Here is a 20,164-nt window from a genome sequence, read left to right as displayed (position 1 = left end):
AGCTGAAATGGGTACCTTTCCCCAGCCCACCCATCAAGTCCGCAATTTAGGTTTTATCATCGATGACAAATTATCGATGAAACAGCAGGCGGTGAAGGTGACAGCCACCTGCTTTACCAATCTGAAATGGTTGAAAAAAATCATCTTTATGCTCCCTAGCCATACCCAAAAACCATTGTCCAGGCGCTTGTGACCGCCAGACTGGACCACGGGAACATCCTGTTTTTAAGGGCTAATAAGGACGTAATCTGGAAGCTTCAGGTGGTTCAAAATTCAGCTGCTAGACTGCTCTGCCACACTCCTAAAACATCTTCTACCTCTAGGGCTCTGAGATATCTGCATTGGCTTAGGATCAAAAGCCGTACCACGTTTAAAGCCTTTGCATATATGTTCAAGATCAAGGCCGGTACAGCCCCTCAATATCTGCAAAATCTTGTTCATCCCTACCATCCCTCTCCTTCATTACGCTCTTCTACCCAGGGAAAATTCTCGATTCCCAGAGTCAAGCTTACGAGGACTGGAGGTCGCTCATTTTTCTACTTAGGTCCATCCCTGTGGAACTCTCTCCCCACAGCACTTCGCAGTGAAACATCATATGCGAAGTTTCATAAACTTTTCAAAACTTGGTAGTTTAGACTGTCATTTTTTATCTCTGCTGCTTATGTTTCTTCAGGCCGGTGCTGGGAAACCCTTGTTGGGTAGCTGTGCCGCCTTACAAAACTAAACAATAAATAAATACCCGCTCAGTGATTTGTATATCTACACACACATCCACCCACTAACCCAAACAGTCAGTCATATACGCAGTCATTCATTAATACAGCCACTGATATATCCACTCATACACCCATATAGACACACACAAACTCTGCCACTCACCCAAATAGTTACTCAAAAGCCTAGTCAGTCATCCAAAGAATTAATTACACTGCCATTTACTCACCTATTCAGTTATACACAGACCACATCACTTATTCATACACATGCGTACTGTCTTCAACAATTACTGACATAAGCACACTCTTATCCATGCAGCCACTGTCACAATCACTCACTGTCTCATATACTCACTTATATACTCCAACACTCACAAATACTGCCTTTCACATATGTAGTTACTTACACATAGACCACTAAGACATCCATTCACAGCTATAAGTACACTCACTCACCCATACACTCCCTACCACATGCACTCATAATTGCATACACCCAGTGAATCACCCACTCACACATCCATGCAGGGATTCAACCCCCCACACAGACACTCAGGCACCCATACAGGTTCTCAGACAACCAATTGTTCTTCAATATACCTTGGCATATATAGATATAACATTCTTGAACTTTTTAGAAATACTCAGTCACTTGATGAGTTCATTAGTGATCTCATCAGAGATGTCATTTGAGATGTCATCAGTGATGGCATCAGTGATGTCACTGAGCATGTCATGAGTGATCCAATATGTGGCGTAATCTGCAGTGCATTGCGGGGGCGTGAGTTATAGTTAGCTCTACTAAGTATACCGGCCAAATTTCTCTGGTTTTAAATGAATGAAATGTCTAACTAACTATAACATCCCTGAAACCTATGTTTTTTTCAGTGAATTTCTAAGATTTTTCAAATGCTATTTTCGAACTATAACGTCCCTAAAACCTATGGTTTTTTCAGTGAATATATATATATATACATCTGCCATATGTTTGTGTGTGTAAATATATGCATATATATATTTATATATACATATATAGATATATATATTTCTTATATTCACTGAAAAAACAAAGGTTACTGGGATGTTATAGGATATACCATTGAAAAGCCATAGGAATTCACTGAAAAAAACAAAGGTTACAAGGACATTATAGTTAGCAAATAGAATTTGAAAAACAAACTCAAAAATTGACTGAATAACCAAAGGTTTCAAAGCTTTTCTAGTCAGGTTCAGATTTTTCACATACAAAACCATATATTGGTGGATATGTCATATGGATATGTCAGTGGCGTTATTGGTGAGTAAGTTGGTGTATGAGTGGCTGTATGGATAATTGAGAGTAGGTGTGTGTAGACCTATGAATCAGTGAGTGGATGTCAAAGTACTGGTATGGATGTGTCAATGGTTTTGAGAATGCTAGTATAGAAATTGGAGGGGTGTATGAAAGGTTATATTGGGGTGTGAGTGGGTGTTTCAGAGATCCTGTGGATGATGTCATCAGTGATGTAATTCGTGATATCATCAGTGATGTCATTTTCGATGTCATCAGTGATGTCACTGACCATGATATGAGTGAAAAAATATGTGAGAACATAAGCAGTGCATTGCAGGGGCCTGAGTTATAGTTAACTGCTAAATTTCTCTGGTTTTGTACGAGTGAAATGTCAGCCTAACTATAACATCTCTGTAACCTCTGTTTTTTCACTGAACTTCTAAGGTTTAAAAAAATTATATTTCATAACTATAACATTCCTAGAACTTTTTGTTTTTTCAGTGACCTTATTAGGTTTTTTAAATGCTAATTCCTAACTATACCATCCCTGTAACCTTTTTTGCTTTCAGTGACTTTCAAAGACATTATTAATTTTATTTCCTAACTATAACCTGTATACTTTACCGGTGGGTGTGTGAGTTGCTGTATAGGTTGGTGACTGGGTGTGTGAGTGGCTTTAAGGGTCTGTGAGTGAGTGTATACCTGAGCCACCTTCATTTGGAAATAATACAGATAACCTGGGTCACATGTTGGACCCTTAGGACCTTACCCGCAAGGGTTCTCACTTTGAGGTTTTTGCCACCATGGGTCTGACTGTACTTATAGAGCATGTACACAAGGAGGCCTTCTGAATAACTTTTTCAATGTCTGGAGGGTAGAGAGGAAATTAGGTCGGAGTAACTCCTCCCAGATGAAATCATTAAACCACAACATTTACTCCAACTGACTGTGATGGTCAATCTGAAATGCACTTAGGTGGGGGGAACTGAAGCTTATAGTGTGCGGAGGATGGTGTAACTTCACCACTCGGTGTAGGAGTGTTAGGTCCTAAGACCCTAGTGCCAACATGTTTAAGTCCATACGTGGTCTCAAAGATCCAGGACTTTCTTCAGTGTTGGGAGCTCCTTGAAGATTGTAGAAGACCAGGGGGGGCTAAAGAAGTAAAAAACATGTGACAGAACCCCAGTTTCCCTTTATTTTTGGGTCTGGCACGGTTATTAAAATAACCTAAAAGGTGGGTCGGTGTAGGAGTGTTAGGTCCTAATACCCTAGTGCCAACATGTTTAAGTCCATACGTGGTCTTAAAGATCCAGGACTTTCTTCAAGGCTCGGGTTGGCCTCCCTGGCGTACAGTAAGGGGAATTCCCTATCCTGTCAGTGAAAACAAGGGCAGAGTAGCTGCTCCTTATGTGTGTGATAAGAAATTTTCTAGCACATGTGGATCTCCATTCTGATTCTGTGGAGTCACTGTGTCTCAGGGGACCGTTTGGCCATGTGGGGTAGCTCTGTAGTCAAACCTTCGTCAAGAGTCCTGCCCTGCCTTACAACCTGTTCGGTCTCGGTCACCGGCTTTTGCAGCTACTCTGCCCTTGTTTTCACTGACAGGATAGGGAATTCCCCTTACTGTACCCCAGGAAGGCCAACTTAAACCCTCAAGAAAGTCCTGGATCTTTAAGACCACGTATGGACTTAAACATGAGGGCACTAGGGTCTTAGGACCATAACACTCCTACACCGACTCCCCTTTTACATTATTTTAATAACCGTGACAGACCCAAAAATAAAGGGAAACTGGGGTTCTGTCACAGGTTTTTTACTTCTTTAGCCCTCCTGGCCTTCTACAATCTTCAAAGAGCTCCCAACACTGTGGTTGAGCCCACCCCGACTTCTAGGCGTCGGAGTGACCCGATGATGAAGCATGACACCACTAGGGTGTGCGAGGGAAACAAAATAAAAAGGAATCCTTTCCTTCCTCACCGAGTGGTGAAGTTACACCGTCCTCCGCAAACTATAAGCTTCAGTTCCCCCACCCAAGTGCATTTCAGATTGACCAACACACGGTCAGTTGGAGTAATTGTTGTGGTTTAATATACTTATAGAGCTGCATTTTATAAATTGATGTGCAATGTTGGAAATCAATTAATATATGTACACTGGCATGACATGTGATTGGATTGATTACAATTTTATGTGTTAAAAAAATTTCTTAGCAGTGTACAATTTTATGGTTAATCAAACCGAAATAAAGTTAATATTGATCGAACAAGTACGTAATGTCTAGGTAATTACATAAGTACATGAGTAGTGCATTTGGTGATTGTATGATTGCATAGGTAGTGCCTGTATGATTCTATGAGTACAATTGCTAAGAAAACATAGCGAATACCTCTTGGTTTTGACAAAGTGTAAAACACATTTATAGACATACTTTACCTAAAGTTTCAGTCAAGTTGTTTAGTAAGATAGTAATTTGACTATCCCTGTTGTTTTATGTGCTCTGTTGGAAATCAATTAATAAATGTATACTGGCATGAAATGTGATTGGATTTATTAAGTTTTTATGTATTCAAAAATTTCTTGGCAGTGTGCAATTTTATTGTTCATCAAACCGAAATAAAGTTAATATCGATTGATCAAGTATGTAATGTCGAGGTAATTACATAAGTGCATGAGTAGTGCGTTTGTGATTGTATGATTACATAGGTAGTGCCTGTATGATTCTATGAGTGCAATTGCTAAGAACACACAGCTAATACCTCTTGTTTTTGACAAAGTGTAAAACACATTTATAGACATACTTTACCTAAAGTTTCAGTCAAGTTGTTTAGGAAGATATTAATTTGACTTTCCCCTTTGTATTCATTTGTCGAAAAAACTACATCAAAAGCGCATTTTCCTTGTTGATGGTAACACCAGAGGTCGCAATGACATCGGTAGTCGCGTACACAAATGACAAACTGTAAAAACACATATACAGATATATCTTACATCAAATTTGAGTCAAGCTCTTTAATAACATAGTGGTTTATTTTAACAATGAAGTTGGTTAAAACTATTGTAGATTGTCTAGCACCTCACCACATGATTGTGCACTGTGGTGGAAATGATTTAGGCACACTAAGTGGGGTCGGGCTGGAAATCCTAATGAAGGATTCCTTTGAAGAACTGATGTCAATTTTCCCTCACACAGTCTTGCTGTACTGTAATAAATGACACAGACAGAAATGGAAGTGGTCAAGTTAATTCTGTCCACAGATCGACAAAGCTAGGAAACATGTTAATAAAATTGTTTCTGCATTCCTCAAAAACCATTGCAGGGCTGTATCTATAACAACAATCTGCGTTTTGACATGCATGGAATTTATAGAAATGATGGAGTGCATTTTACAGATGAAGGCAAGAGAGTGTTTCTAAATAAGATGAAACTCTGCATCTTGTCCTATGCATTGCAGCCTATACACACAACCAATACAACGGCTCAGGTCAGAGCAAACCTCATGCCCGAAATATTGTGAAAATGGTTTCTAAAGGGTCTTTTTCCTCAAGTTTTGGAAAATCTTCACCACAACGTTATGATCCCCCTGGATACATTGAGAACATGGAAAACAAAACCAGACATGCAATGGGCAACAACACATCAAAAAATAATATGTAAATAGATCCATTCTTAACATTGCACCATACATATCACTATATACATACTTCCTTCAAAGCATGTTTAAACTCATATTTTTCTACTAAGTTTCTTTAAAAACCATCTTTCAGACCTATTTTCCGTAGTTATTCAGGACGTCGCTATGACGTCCTTAACCGCGTCGATCATGCCTTTTTTCATTAAGTGAAAACACATATTTGCACACATATGACAGTATTACACACACTAGGAGTTTATTATTGTACACTTCAAACTTATGTTTTTCTAGTGTATTTCTGGAACAACCATCTCTAAAAACTATTTTCTGCTTTGACGGGGAGGCCGGAGTTCGCAAGGACGTTGGTCATCGTGATCCCTGCAGTTCGGTGTGAAGGCAGAAAGCAAAAGCATGAAATCAAAAGCTACCATCACACAAAAAAATTATAGCTATATCATTATTTCTAACCATCACAGTACCTAACTCACTATATAAATAACTTTATAAAAACATTTTATCAAAATCTCAATATCCCTATAACAATGTGTATTAACAGCGGGTATTAACCCCTTCAGCGCTAATGACAAGGGTAACTCGTCATGGACTTTCCATTGATTTCAATGGAAAGTCAATGGAGCTCATCGAACACCCTTAGCAGCCAAGTGGTTAATGATTCACTGATTATTTTGCATTATTCCCACCAATATTTGCGACATTGTCGATAGTCACGACGTCCCTGCAATGCTACACGGGGGACTGTGCTGGCTGTCCCGGCGTTGTCGCAAATACAGTATGTGGTTAAAAAAATCAATTTTGGACACATAACTTGTGTCACTAACACCCCTAATTCTCCGACATGGGGTAAGAGTACCTCTACTTTGACCCATTATGTGGGCTGTCACACAAATTTTCAACCCCAGGAACCATTCCTGATAGATAAAATGGCAGCCATAATTTTTATGTTCAGTTACATCCAGCCAATCAGAGCATTCCCATGGCACGTGCACATGTGATTACTTACAAAACCGTTGCAAAATATACACAGCTAGAGATATCACTATAATTTTGCGCTTACATTTCTCAAAAGCTACTGAACAGATTTAAACCAAATAAGCAAAAGACAGTTCCTTGAACCAACATCAACGTCCCTGCCAAATTTGGTGTAAGCCTGTTCAGCGGTTCGGGCTGTAGCTGTGGCTAAAGGTTCCTATGGGAATTAACATTACAATTGCACCCTTATTTCGTGCCCCAAATTCTCAGTCCCCACTGCATGGATCACCCCAAACTTTTCATGACAACCAGAAGATACCTTGACATTTTTGGGGAAAATTTCATGAAGATTGTTCAAACGAAGCCCACGTTATAGGCAAGTCAAAAAATGCTTTTCCTATGGAAACATGGTCCTAACTATAACTACCTACTGGCAACTGCAAGTAGGTAATGACCAGCAATGACAAATAACTATCCACTGATGTGCTTAGTAGATGCACAGAATAAACTCTTCACAAGAAACCCTTTTGCAGAATGTGGAAAGCAGGATTGAACAGAGATTCCATTCAATCAACCTGGCATTATGAAGGGTGCGACAAGTGCAGATAATAATTTTGCTTTGCATTTGAATGCTTCAAATGTGTATTTGAATGCATCAACATCTTTGTCCACCCATCAGAGGCTCTACTATTCTTTCATTTATTACAGCACAGACTATGATAAAGTCGACAGACCTAAGCAATGCAGGAAAGTAGAATAGATGGGATATGAACCAGACTTGATAATATTCCAAATGTGTGTGCTATACACAGATAGATGGACACAAGTGTAGATGGATAAACATGGTACACTCACCCCAAAAATGATGACCCCCCACCTCTTTACTTGCCTACACACATGATATGGCAATATTATGTCAGACATCTGCCAGATTCAGGTGACTGTTGGATGCTTTGAAAATTTATAATCAAGAAAATAAAAAATAACAAAACATAAAGTATGATCTTGAGAAAAGGAAAGTACTAAATCATGACTCATAGACAAGGTCAGGATAGAAGTTGTTCCACATTATAAGATTTTTGGGGGCTGGGGCTCAATGAAACCAAAACTATAGAGTTTATGGTTCATATAATGGTAGGGGGGTAACACTCCAGACAATGCGGGCATTGCTAGTCTTAGAGCCAATATAAGCAAATAATTACAAATTGTGCATTTGAGAAAGGTTGGTCAGACCTGATACAAATACAATAAACATGTTGCAGTGGATCGGCGATGTATTTTGGCTATTGACAGAGATCTTTAAAACAGGGAATGAGTGATTTAAGGACTGAAAGATACAAATAGAAATCAGCTTGGCAAATGGAAACCAAATTATGAACAAAATCTGAGGGGACAATAGAGGCCAACCGCAATCTTCATCCCTGATCAGTTGGAGAGGTTGGCTCCTAATATAAATATACTATGCCAATAGATTTTTTGTCCCATAGGAAAACAGCCGTCAGGGGATTATGATCACTTAAATTGTGGCATTTTACTTTAAATTCTAAGTGAACTAAGGATAAGTAAAAAATAAAATGAAGATATAATCTATTATAGAACTATGACCTCCCCCCTTAAATGTAGGTATTCTCTCAACTGAGTTCTCCTGATTAGGATCCATTAAATTCAGGTTGAGCTCAGTAATTAAACTATTAATGGAATCACTTTAGGGAGTGTGCTCGAAATGCACCTGGTCAATAGCTGTGTGCCCAAGGTCTGGGTCATTATTCTTGAGACACGAATGACATGGATGCAGAATAAAATCCCAGCTAACATGATCACAGTGAATGGAGGTTCAGATTGATAAAAGTCTTCTATAAAGGCTTTAAGACTAGTAACAGCATGCAGTTCATTCTTAGATGTGGCTGCATTATAAAAATTAATAAGAAGAAAACTAAACTTATTAGTGAAAGATAAAAGGGTACACAAAACAGTCTTCGAGTTAAATTTAAAAACAACTACTTTACAGCTGAGGCCCAAGTTTACTAAAGTGGTTAAGCCGCCGCTACCAAGCCCGCTGCATGAAAGGGTTTCTGGTACTACGTATGAGGTAAAACCCTCCAAATGTAAACAACCCTTAACATCCCTCGTTTCCTGCAAACAAATATTCTCAGTTTGTCATCATGCTCAGTCATCCGGCATCTATTAGCTTGCTCGAGACCCCAGCTATGTTCCAACTGAGAACTCTAAGTGTCCCAAGACTATAGGTCTCAGGCGCCATACCTGGATCCTCTACATTGGGGGCTGGGTCCAGTCGATCAGGAACTTCCAGCTTGGTCAGAAGTGAAAAACAGTTACTAAGTTGAATAGTTGCAGTACTACTGTGGCATGGATGATTGACCAATCCATCATGCAGCCATTTTTGGTTCAAGCACAGGCCTCTCTAACCAGATACCCCAGAGATATGCGGTGAATAGAAGAAACAACATGGAGTAATGATATTCGGTCTGTTGAAGTGCCTTTTCCCACCAATGTGTGTAATATAAAGCCAGCTCAAGCTGCGTTATTAAAATTAACTGTTATACAGTCACCCAAAAGCATATTCTGGGAAGGACCAATCCAACCCACCCTACAAACCATAATAATCTCCTCTGCCAGGGTCTGGAATAGAGGCTGGTATGTATTCACTCTAGTTGCCAGCCAATTAACTACTTTGTTCTTGAGTTGATCGTAGTATTACTGTGCATTCTTCCTTAAAGGTGGAACGTCCACCAATTTAAGAACGTAGGGGGTGACTGCTGGGGGCAACTGAATGGTGTGATTACAAAAATGATCTTCAGAGGAAACTTTTTGAGATATGTGGAAGTCTGCCGTTATAGGGTTGGAATGGTCACTCAAGCAGGGCAGCCGAACAGGAACAGAAGCTGACCGATGAACAGCATTTCCATTTTTTTAGGATAAAATAATTGGATGGCGGGAACAAATGTCAGCATGTAAAAGTAATGGGGTCTTATAAGTAGCCTGGGGCAGAGGGGTTCACTGCGATCCAAGGAGCCCTTTGGACAACTTGTAGAAATGTCATATCGTGTTGTGGTGATACAGATGCTTGTGCTCGGGTGGGTTACAGAGCAGGTATTTAATATATAATTGAATGTTATCCACAGACCCTTTGAGACTTCCCACTAACTGCTCCAGTGCAGTAATACGGGTTCCAAAAGCATTAAGGGCTGAAAGAATCTTGTGTTGCAGATTACCAAATATTTCCGCAAGGTAACTGTCAGTTTTATCCTGCCCTGGAGAGGTGGGACTCCAAGAATTGGGTTTGTGTGCAGATTTCACTGAGGCCTTCCTAGGGCCAATTACAGAATTCTCGGTTAATTTATTAAAATGTAATTGTCTTGGGTTTGATTTTTTGCGTCAGGCACCCAATCTTTGATAACATCAAAATGCTTGTTGATAGTAACATTATCATTAGTAAGGTGTGCCTCAGTGTTTGGAAGATTAGAGGTTAAAGCTTGACAGGAAGAAGAAGGCACAAGGGGGAGGTCAGTGGAGACAGCGGTGGGACCAACAGCCCCCTCACCTTCTGTGTCTCTAACTAAAACAGTAGCTTGGTGATCGACAGCAAACTGTAACTCAGCACAAGAGATCTCATCTGATAATGCTCCCACTGCCTGATTTAAAAAGACAGTAGGGTCTTGCTAGCTCTTGGTCTTTTATTGCCCCCATGGGCAGTCTCCGCATTCCCCTTCCCCATACTGATTGAACTTGATTTCACAACAGTACTGGCCGTGCTTAAAGGATCAGGTGCATATCGATAACAATTGGAAACTTTCACTGAAAACCACTCCAAAAAGGCTACAGGATAAGAAAAATAAAAGTTACACTCACCACCTCTGAGATGGAACTATAGTAGAGATATAAGAGAGGGTGCACAGCCCAGTCTCCTCCGGGCACTGACGAGCACAGGACGGACCCAACTTGGCCTGGCTGCCACCCACGCATGTCCCGCAACATTAATTTAGAAGTCTCCCCAGTGTTGTCTACTCGTGCTATGCGGGCCTCCTGTGGGGCGGGACCCACGCCATTAATTAAAGCGCCTTTGGGCACAACGATGATGCAACACAAGAACAGGGAGTCTAGGAGGTGAAGTCCTTGTTTGACAGCTGCTTTCATCAATCCAGAAGGGACAGTACCAGACAAACAGATGTTAAGGATGAAGGTAAAAGCAGGTGTATCAACTGTACACAAAGATTTTAGAGTCCTCACTGGGCATGTATCATCTGGGAAGGACAATTATAGGGAGCTAAGGAAGGACTAAACCTCTAAATCTTGTTTAATCAATGGGAGAGCTGTGAGAGGATTCACAGAAAAGGACAAAGGTGTGCAATCATGTTTAATGGACATGATGAAAGCAGAAACCAGACAATACAATTGTGAATATCCTTGAAAACATACAAAAAGAGGCTGCATTTTTACAAACAACTTGGAAGGGGGAATAGTTATTTTGACAAAGAGCATATTGGTGACGGCCTAAAAAGGAGCCCTTGAGGAGTTGAAGGCTGAGAGATAGAATTTGAAATAACATAGTCTTAGCAGCAATAAGACACAATGTGTAATCATGTCTTGGTGAAATTAAATTTGTGCTTACAAGGTATGATGTGTGCAAGTGTGTATGTATTTTCATAAATGTTTGAGCTTTGCTAAATGATTTTTTTAAATGTTATTATATACAAAGGTGGATGGGTTACAGCCCTGTTTCTTTTTCCTGACCTCAACTGCGTATTCCTAAACTATCTCCAGTCTGCCTTACTCTCCAAAGAAAGATGTTTTGCTGGTTATCATATAATTTTTGCCATTTTCTTTAGCACTAAATATTGCATTCGGCCAGTTTCAAGGCACCAGGAGCAAAGACAGAGGTGAAATGCTCAGCTTTTCATGAGTTTGGAAATATGGCCCCCTTTCACGCATCACTCTGCGTGAAAGGGCATTCCATGGGTTGCGCTGTGGCTGTTCCCTAGCAACATCCATGCACTCTGATGCATTCCCAGATTTTACAGGTTTTTTAAACCTGGAAATGCATCAGAATCCAACACCTCCCCAGGGAAGGCGTTTAAGTGGCACAACGAGAAGAAATACCTTCATTTCTCCTTGTTTTTTACTTTTCCTATGTGTGCTTCATTCTGCAGCACACATAGAAGGAGGAAAAAATCCTCAATTACTGTTTTTGTTCAGGAAGGGGTCTCTTCCTGAACAAAAGCAATCAACCCTGCAACGTAGGGACCCTTGCACCATGGTGGAAGGGTGCCTGTGATGGTAGCCAGTTGGGCACAAGCACAGACGAAAGCACAGGGATGTGCCATATTGCTGTAAATATAAGACATCTCTCCACTTTCCTACTGATGCAGCTCAGCGCAGCAAAATGGCTTGCTGTGCCGTAGTGCACCATATTCTAGTAAATATTCCCCTAGGTTTCTTCCACTCCAGTAACCCTGCATTCTCGCACCCTATTTAGAGTTGGTAAAAGGGATATGTTTTCGCCCGTGGAGCATTTGCTGGCTCTGATGGCCCATATGTCAAGGGACTGCCAAGTCAAAATGATGGTCACCCCAGCCTATTGAAGGCGGGGCTCCCATCGCTCATTTACAGGGTAAATGTTGAATGGTCTACCCACACAGGGAGAAAGCTCTCTGCACATCAAGCCATCTGTATTTTGTATTGAGAAAACTATCTCTTTGAGAGTTTATTTTCTGGGAGAAAAACAACATTTCAGATTCAGTGCTTTATAAATGGTGCCGCCTCAACAAGCCTGCAGTGCTCTGAAGGGCGAGCTGCCACTGCAGCAGTCCTCACTGCATGGAAATCCCAGCCTTACAGGATGGGGATCTCTAAATATAGTGAAAGATCCTCTGTGTGAGTGTGGAGACCATGGGCTTATCCCCCTTGACAAACTGTAATTTACTACACATATAGGGGTCGATTAGGATCGCGGACGGACTTGAGTCCGTCCGCGACCCCTGAGGAGGAGGGAACGTCCGCATGGGCTGCGGCGTTCCCTCCGATCAAATTAGGATGTGACCGCCAGGGTGGCGGTCACATCCTCTATCTCTAACATTGCGGCGGGTGCAGCTTCAAGCTGCACCCGCCGCAATGTAAAAAATCCATGCACAGCATTTGCGTGCACAAAGCGGCAGGCACCGCGCGGTGCCTGCTGCATTGTGCACGCAACTGCAGGGGGGTACCATAGGTACCCCCCATGTGCACCCCCCACCCCACCTTCACCCAGGGGGCCCGCAACGGGCCCCCGAAGTGAAGGTCCGTATGCATTTCCACGGCGGTAAAGCCGCCGCGGAAAAGCATATATTTACAGACATCCTAATATGCCTGGCGGTGTCTGATAGACACCGCCAGACATGTTAGTGCTTTTCCGCCGCGGTCGCCTTCCGACCGCGGCGGAAAAGCGGCGGACAGATTATCAGACCCACCAGCCATCCTAATTTGGCGGTGGGTCTTTGGAGTCTCCGCTGCGGTTTTTCCGCATCCTCCAGGCCGGCGGACACTTCCGCCGGCCCGGAGGATGCGGAAAAACCGCCATCCTAATCGGCCCCTAAATTAGCATGATAATTACACAGTTATTGTAGGATAAATACAACCCAGTACTGTGCATTTACAAGTTAAACACTATGGAACAGGGAATGACCATGTGAATCCGATTTCTAGTCAGTAACGCCACTGAGAATTCATAATTCCACTGGGTCTATTGCATACATTTATCCCCTGCTGTAAGCAGGTGGTAAATATATGCGTGGACCACTGGGTGGGGTGGAGGATGAGGACGGAGCCTGGTGACTAGGTAATGGAAGGGGGTGGGTATTTCTGCTCAGGGTGAAGCACTGTATGTTCTCTCTGCCAGAAAAAAAAGGAATGAGTCTGAGCTGCTGCAGCAGCCCAAGCCTCATGTGATTTTACAGTGCAGAATTACGACCAGTACCCTGTTAAATTGGGTCTTGTCTTCACACACCAGAAAAACTAGGGGACACATGCATCAAGCATTTTACCACCTACTTTAAGTAGGTGGTAACCCATTCGCAAATGGGAAGGGCTTCCCAAGGGACCCCTTTCCCTATGTGAATGTTTGTTACTGCGTTTTTTAAGAGCAGGCACTGTTCTCAAGGACCACACCCTACTCTTGAAATATGAACAGAAAACTTTTCATTTTTGTTTTAGAAACACATCTTGTTTTCCAGAAGGAAAACGGGCTGTATTTAAAAAAAAATAGCTTTATTCAAAAGCAATCACAGACATGGTGGGCTTCTGATCACCCAGCAGGCCATCATCCCAGTAATTTTTTCTGTTCCTAGGGGGTCGCAAATTGCGATGTACCTCATTAATATTCATGAGGTAGGTCATTGCAATCCCCTAGTAATCGCAAAAAGTGTTCAACACACTTTCAAAAATAGTTCATATAGTGGTGACATTTGTAAAAGTGTCCCTGAAACTAATAAATACTTTGAACCTCTTAAATCTCAGCCATCGCACTTAGATCCCAAGTTACTCGATGATGCACTAACTTTTTTGGGTATTTGTACCCTCATATATCTTATGAAAACATTGTTAATTCATTAATATCCCGATTTCTTTGTATTGGTTGAAATAATTTGAGTTCTATTTTCCATATGCCAAAATAAACATTTGCTTTTTAATGTGATAGGTCCTCTGAAACTGTTCATTTCTATCAGAAGGGAAAGCCTGAGAAAGATGAAGCAGGACAACAGGATAGTCTATTTATTTGAAGACACAGACAGAAGGGATGCCCTGAGTGAGGTGATAAGTCATCATGTAAAGTTACCATACATGTGCATCTGTACATGTAGGAGTAGACCACAAGTGTCAGTTGTGAGGGCATGAAGGGTCTCTTAAGGATGTATGCACACTCCTTGTCTTTGCTATTAGTCTGAACTCCTTGTTGGAAAACAGAACCAATACTGATAATTGTTTGCAATAAACTGGGTTATTAGTTGATAGGATGAAGGGATAAAAGTGCCATTCAAATAAACAAAATCCATGTTATGGTGAGACACAAGATTTACTAAATAAACCTGTGTTTAACTATCCAGTAACTTGCCATAAAAGCAGTAGAACCAGATTTCTGAGTTTTTTAAGTTTCATGTAAAAATTGTACGAAGCTAGAGTGCTCGACCTCGAAGCTGGGGAACCAGGCTCAAGGTTTGGTAGGAATGCTTAACATCCTGTGATTCTGGGAAAATCACTTAATCTCCCTGTGCCTAACAAAAATATGCATGTATTCATCTGTGACGCAAGTGATGCACATGCAATGCGCTCTGATACCTTTGGGTCAAGTCATGCTCTATAAAACTCCCCCCAAAAAAAGAAACAAAAGGTCTGATCAAGGGAGAGTGGCTCAAAGACACAAGTTCAACCCGACCATGATGGAGCATGGTTCAGATACAGGGATGTGGTTTTCCCAGTTAAGAGTTTACCTTCTCAAAGTCCAAGCTCCAAACATCTGAATTTTCACCTGGAGTGCAGATTTGTGTAGGCTTAAAGCAGACAGCTTCCACTCTGATGCCAGTCAAGGGCTCCAACACCTGGTTGGCACCTTTTGTAGTTCAGGACTCATTCCAGAGATGCCAGCAGCAGGGCCCAGGCATGTCCAGGGGGTGCTGGTCAACTGTGCAGTTGCAGGGAGGCATCTGAAAGCTTGTTGTGACCCCATAGCTCAGACAGGAGGTCAGTGAACTGACCCTTGCAGTTACGTCTGGTGATCCTGGGTTCAAGGCAAGCAGTCCTAGCCACCCTTCATCAGACTGCAGGGCAGTCCTTCTTCTTAATCTTCCACAGGACCAGCAGTGTTTAAATGAGAGGTCCTGAAGGTGCCACATGTATACCTAGTGCCCGCCTTTGTGTTGAGGGCTATTCCTGGCCTACTCTCAAACTAGTTCTGGTCTGTTTTTTCCACTGGGGTTGGCTCCAGAGTGTCTGGGGTGATACCAGCAAGGAACGGTAGTGTAAACAGGGCAGGGGACATCTAACCAGCCGTTCAGCAGGACGATCCACTCCTGCTACCCCAGGACATTTTTCCCCATATCTGTAAAAAATGCACCACATACCACAGGAGAGCCATTTACATTCATGTGACTCTGGACACTAGCAGAAAGGCACATTTAATTTAGGCCGAAAATGACAACTTTCTAAAAGTGGCATTTTCAGAATAGTAACTTAAAATCATTACCATTAAAGAGGATTCTAAATTACAATTCAAATGAATGGAAGAAGCATATCTCTATGTATTCCCAAACTGAAGTTCTCACTCACTAAGTGTAATACACTAACCCAGTGTTAGAGAGCTAGCCTTGCTACAGTGAAAAACAACTTTTGGGGATTCTCTATCAGAACATGTAACACAAGTCCAATTTTATAAATACCATGCACCTTGACAACTGAGCCTTTTAGGACCTTTCTTGGAGGAGAAATAAAAAATAAATGCTTTCGCCTTACAAGAGGTTTATTTTACCCAGGTCAAAATGGTTGTTTAAAACTGCACCACAGGCTGTAGTGGCAAGTCTAGGACATATGTGTTTTACAAGGGTACTTTAGTGTGTGGCACAATGAGTTCTGCAGTCCACTAGTAGCGTATAATTTAGAGGCCCTAGGTAGTTATATGCAAATTAAAAGTACCAATCAGGTGTAGGCTAATTTTACTATATTTAAGAGCATGAACATAAGCACTTAACTACTGAATCACAGGGAAAATGTGCTAAAGAAAGAGTCCAAATCCCAACAAAGATGGGTTCAGCAACAGAAGGGAAAAATTTGGAGTGAACCTGCTAAAAAGGGCGCAGTCCAACATTATCCATCTACAAATGTATTTAATCAAACATTGGATCTTACGTTAAGCTATTGGGAAGGGTTGTCCTAATCTGAATCCAGATTTCCCATAGCATTATTTAGTAGGCAAAGAGTGCCAAATAGAAAATAAATTTTTGAAAGTGTTTAAAAGCATATTAAATAAGCTCTTTATTTGTTACTTCACAATTTCATTCCTATTTTAGGTTAAACATATTTATCAATACTGTTTTTCTCTTGCAGATATACATACGATTAAAAAGAAGAAACAACATGATGGACAAAATGAGGGACAATAAGTACAGGTGCAATGAAACTAAAAGAATCAATTTCATGCTTATTTCTATAGTGGTTGCATTCGCAGTCTGCTGGTTGCCGCTCAACATTTTCAACTTGGTCTTTGACTGGAATCATGAGCTTCTTTCCGTCTGCAGTCACAATGTCTTGTTTTTGATGTGCCATCTCACAGCCATGGTCTCAACCTGTGTGAACCCTATCTTCTACGGATTTCTCAACAAGAACTTTCAGAGAGATTTGCAGTTTTTCTTTAATTTTTGTGACTTTAGGTCCCGGGAGGATGACTATGAGACCATCGCTATGTCTACCATGCACACTGATGTTTCCAAAACATCTCTAAAGCAAGCAAGCCCAGTTGCATAACATTCTTACTCTAAAATAAGATATAGATAACTCCTTGAAGACACATATGAAATGTTTAACTAAATAAAAGCACAACCTGGTAGCACCTTTACTGTAGTGGTGTCAGATTCCTCACTGTTCATCAAGGATCAATACATCAAAAATAGACGTGTGCCCCTTCTTTTAAACACAAGGGCAGGTTTTGAACTTTTTGCAAACAAAACCACAGATATGACGAGCATGATGGACCATACCACCTAATGAAAGATTCTTACCACACTCTCAGACCTCTATGGCTATTACTTTTAAAAAATTGTCTTTATTAACTCATTATACTTTATATCAATTCATGTGGACCTTTTATTAGCGATTTGAGCTTGTTTTTGCTTTTGAACAACAGAAGAGATAGTTCATTATATTTATTTTATGTGTTTTGAACTTTTAAACACTGTACACTGTTGTATGCTATTGGAAGGATATTGACCAGATGAAAGATAGATTTGTTCATGCTGTATATTGTAAATTACAGGAGAGAAAGCATATTCAGCATTTTTTTTCAATATAACAAAATATAGCGAAAAGGACCTGTTGTCTGTTATGTGTCTGTAGAGAGGCAGTACGAAAAATGTGTATATAAAATGACAAGATTATTGTGTTCTCAATCAAGCATTATTAAACATAGAAAATCATCCAAATGGAACTATATACATGACTGCACCATTTCAATGTACTTAAATATAATTTATTTGTTATGTGTGAAAGTATGAGTTGCGACAATGTTTAACTCCCACTATAAGTAAATGTTTTGTGTTAAAAACATGTGTTTCCGTTATAGCACTGTAATCTGAGAAGGAGTTCCTTTGTCATGGAATCATGGGAAAACAGGGCTAATATATTCCTAATTTCTTTGCAGAGGTCAATGTTTCCTATTCTTTTCCATGGATATCCCAATAGCTACATAATTTGATCATTTGTTAGAGAGAGTAGGTCCTGAAATGAGGGTAGTTGGGCTGAGATGGGCAGAGTAGGAAAAGGACATGTTGCTCCTTACCTAAGAAATAAAAGAAACTGGCAGTGCTGGCGCACGGCACCATTGTGAAAATTTGTCCAGCTCAAACTCAGCTGTAAAGATGGTTTGATATGGTTGAGCTCAGATCATGTTTTGAATGCACATATCTTGCAAACATCAGAAGTGTCACTCTTTTAGAAATAGTACATGAAATATATTAGGGAATTTATTGTTAGACATCCCATTATATTTTTATGTTTTCATATATTACTTAGAGTTGTTCATAGAATAATCATGAACGACTATTAGCAAAACAATTTCTAGGGTATAAACTAGGATAAATGTGATTCAGGAGAAAAGGTAACCAAAGGACTACTGTTCTGTGAAAGCGTTCTGCACATACCGCTATCCTCAATATTTTCCACATGAATGTCATTCAAATGGTGAATCACCCTGTTGAATGCCTGTAATTCTGAACAAAAACCCTACAAGCTAAGATGATGCAGATTCACTTTTTTCCATTTTATAATGGGACTATGTGTTGACCATTCTTTCTAAGTCATATCTACCCTCTTTTGGTCTTGGTTGAATTGGAACATGATTACCGTCTTTTCTCTTCCATCTTCTTATACTAAAAACCTATCTTTCAACTCTTTTTTTTTTATTTACCCAATTAATTTAACCCTAAATCCTAGGATCACTACTTCTACATATACCATAGTACATGTGCCCCTTCTTATACTTGAGTACTCTACCACTGCCTATGCTCTAGAACATCTACTGCTACATATATTACAGCAGCACTACATCTACTTCTAGCTTAGTACCTCTACCGTTTCCTGTGATCCAGGGCCCAGATATACGAAGCCCGTGTGTTGCCATAGCTTCATGCAAGGTGGTGCAAGGCAATGCACGGGCTTCAGTGAGATTTACTAAGCCATGAAAAGCCCCTTGTGTGGTTCTGTATGGCTTTGTAAATCTGGAGCAACACAAGGCAGCATTGTGCTGTTCTGCCCATGGAAGATGTTCCATGGGTGGAGGGTGGCGGTTCCCACACATTTACCCATGGATTTTGGTGTATTCTAGATTTACTCAGAGTAATAAACCTGAAAATGCATTAAAATGCTACTTCCCAGGTGAGTTGTAACAAGGAAAAATATGTATATTTCTCCTTGTGTTTACCTCTTTCTACCTGTGCTGCATTCCGCAGCACACATAGGAAAAGAAAAATGCCTCTGGGGATTGCTTTTGTGCAAGCAGGTGTCCCTTCCTGCACAAAAGCATTTCTGCCTGTAAGGCAACCACTTGTGCACCATTGACACAAGGGTGCTTGCATTGTCACTAAGCTTGCACTCAATGTGCCCGTACAGGGAGAGAGCAGGATTGTGCCATACGTTAGTAGATATGGCGCATTCCTAGACTCTCACTGTCATGCAACACAGCACAGCAAGTTGTCTTGCTGAGTTGCGTTGCGTGACCTTTTCATAAATTTGCTCCCAGCTTCTTTATCTCTGCCTATACCCTAGCATTAGTATGCAAACTTATTTCACAATATAGAAATTTTAATACCTCTTCACCTGCCTATGCCCTAATGAATCTACTTCTACCTATGCCATAGTGTCTCTTCCCCATCTATACCTTAGGAGCTCTGGCTGTACCGTAATACATTTTTCCTTCCCCAATATATCCTCTACATCTGTCTATACGCTTGTACATCTACCCCTACCTATAGCATGACCTTTTTCCTAGTCGTCTGACCTACACTATATTGTAGTACCTCTGCTCCGACTCTGTACTCTAGTACTTTTAACTTCCTATATCATTGAAACTTTATTCCAGCCTATACCCAAATTCCTCTACCCATACAATTCCCTTGTACCTCTTCCATTGCAATCTTCTCCTGCCGATGCCCCAGTCTATACTATACTAGCTCCAACCATATCAATACCCTAAAACTTCTATGCCTAACTGCACTTCTCCAATTTACCACTGAACCAAATTACAGCTGTCAAAGCCTATTACCCCTGCCCCTGCTTATATCCTAGTGCTGGTACCTTTG

General features: G+C 40.8%; 1 protein-coding gene across 3 annotated transcripts in view; it reads left to right on the top strand.

Annotated features, from left to right (window-relative positions):
- NPY1R (neuropeptide Y receptor Y1) overlaps positions 1–17,913 on the top strand; it is a 226,269-nt gene extending 208,356 nt beyond the window's left edge. For all 3 annotated transcript variants that reach the window (XM_078677008.1, XM_078677010.1, XM_078677009.1), the window contains one exon: positions 16,701–17,913. In XM_078677008.1, the coding sequence (XP_078533134.1) occupies positions 16,701–17,117 (417 nt within the window). In that variant the 3' untranslated portion in view covers positions 17,118–17,913. The remainder of the gene's footprint in view (positions 1–16,700) is intronic.
- The last annotated feature ends 2,251 nt before the right edge of the window (positions 17,914–20,164 follow it).

Source organism: Lissotriton helveticus, chromosome 2_1, assembly GCF_964261635.1.
Source record: "Lissotriton helveticus chromosome 2_1, aLisHel1.1, whole genome shotgun sequence".
Taxonomy (NCBI): Eukaryota; Metazoa; Chordata; class Amphibia; order Caudata; family Salamandridae; genus Lissotriton; species Lissotriton helveticus.
This window is presented reverse-complemented; position numbering and strand designations above follow the sequence as displayed.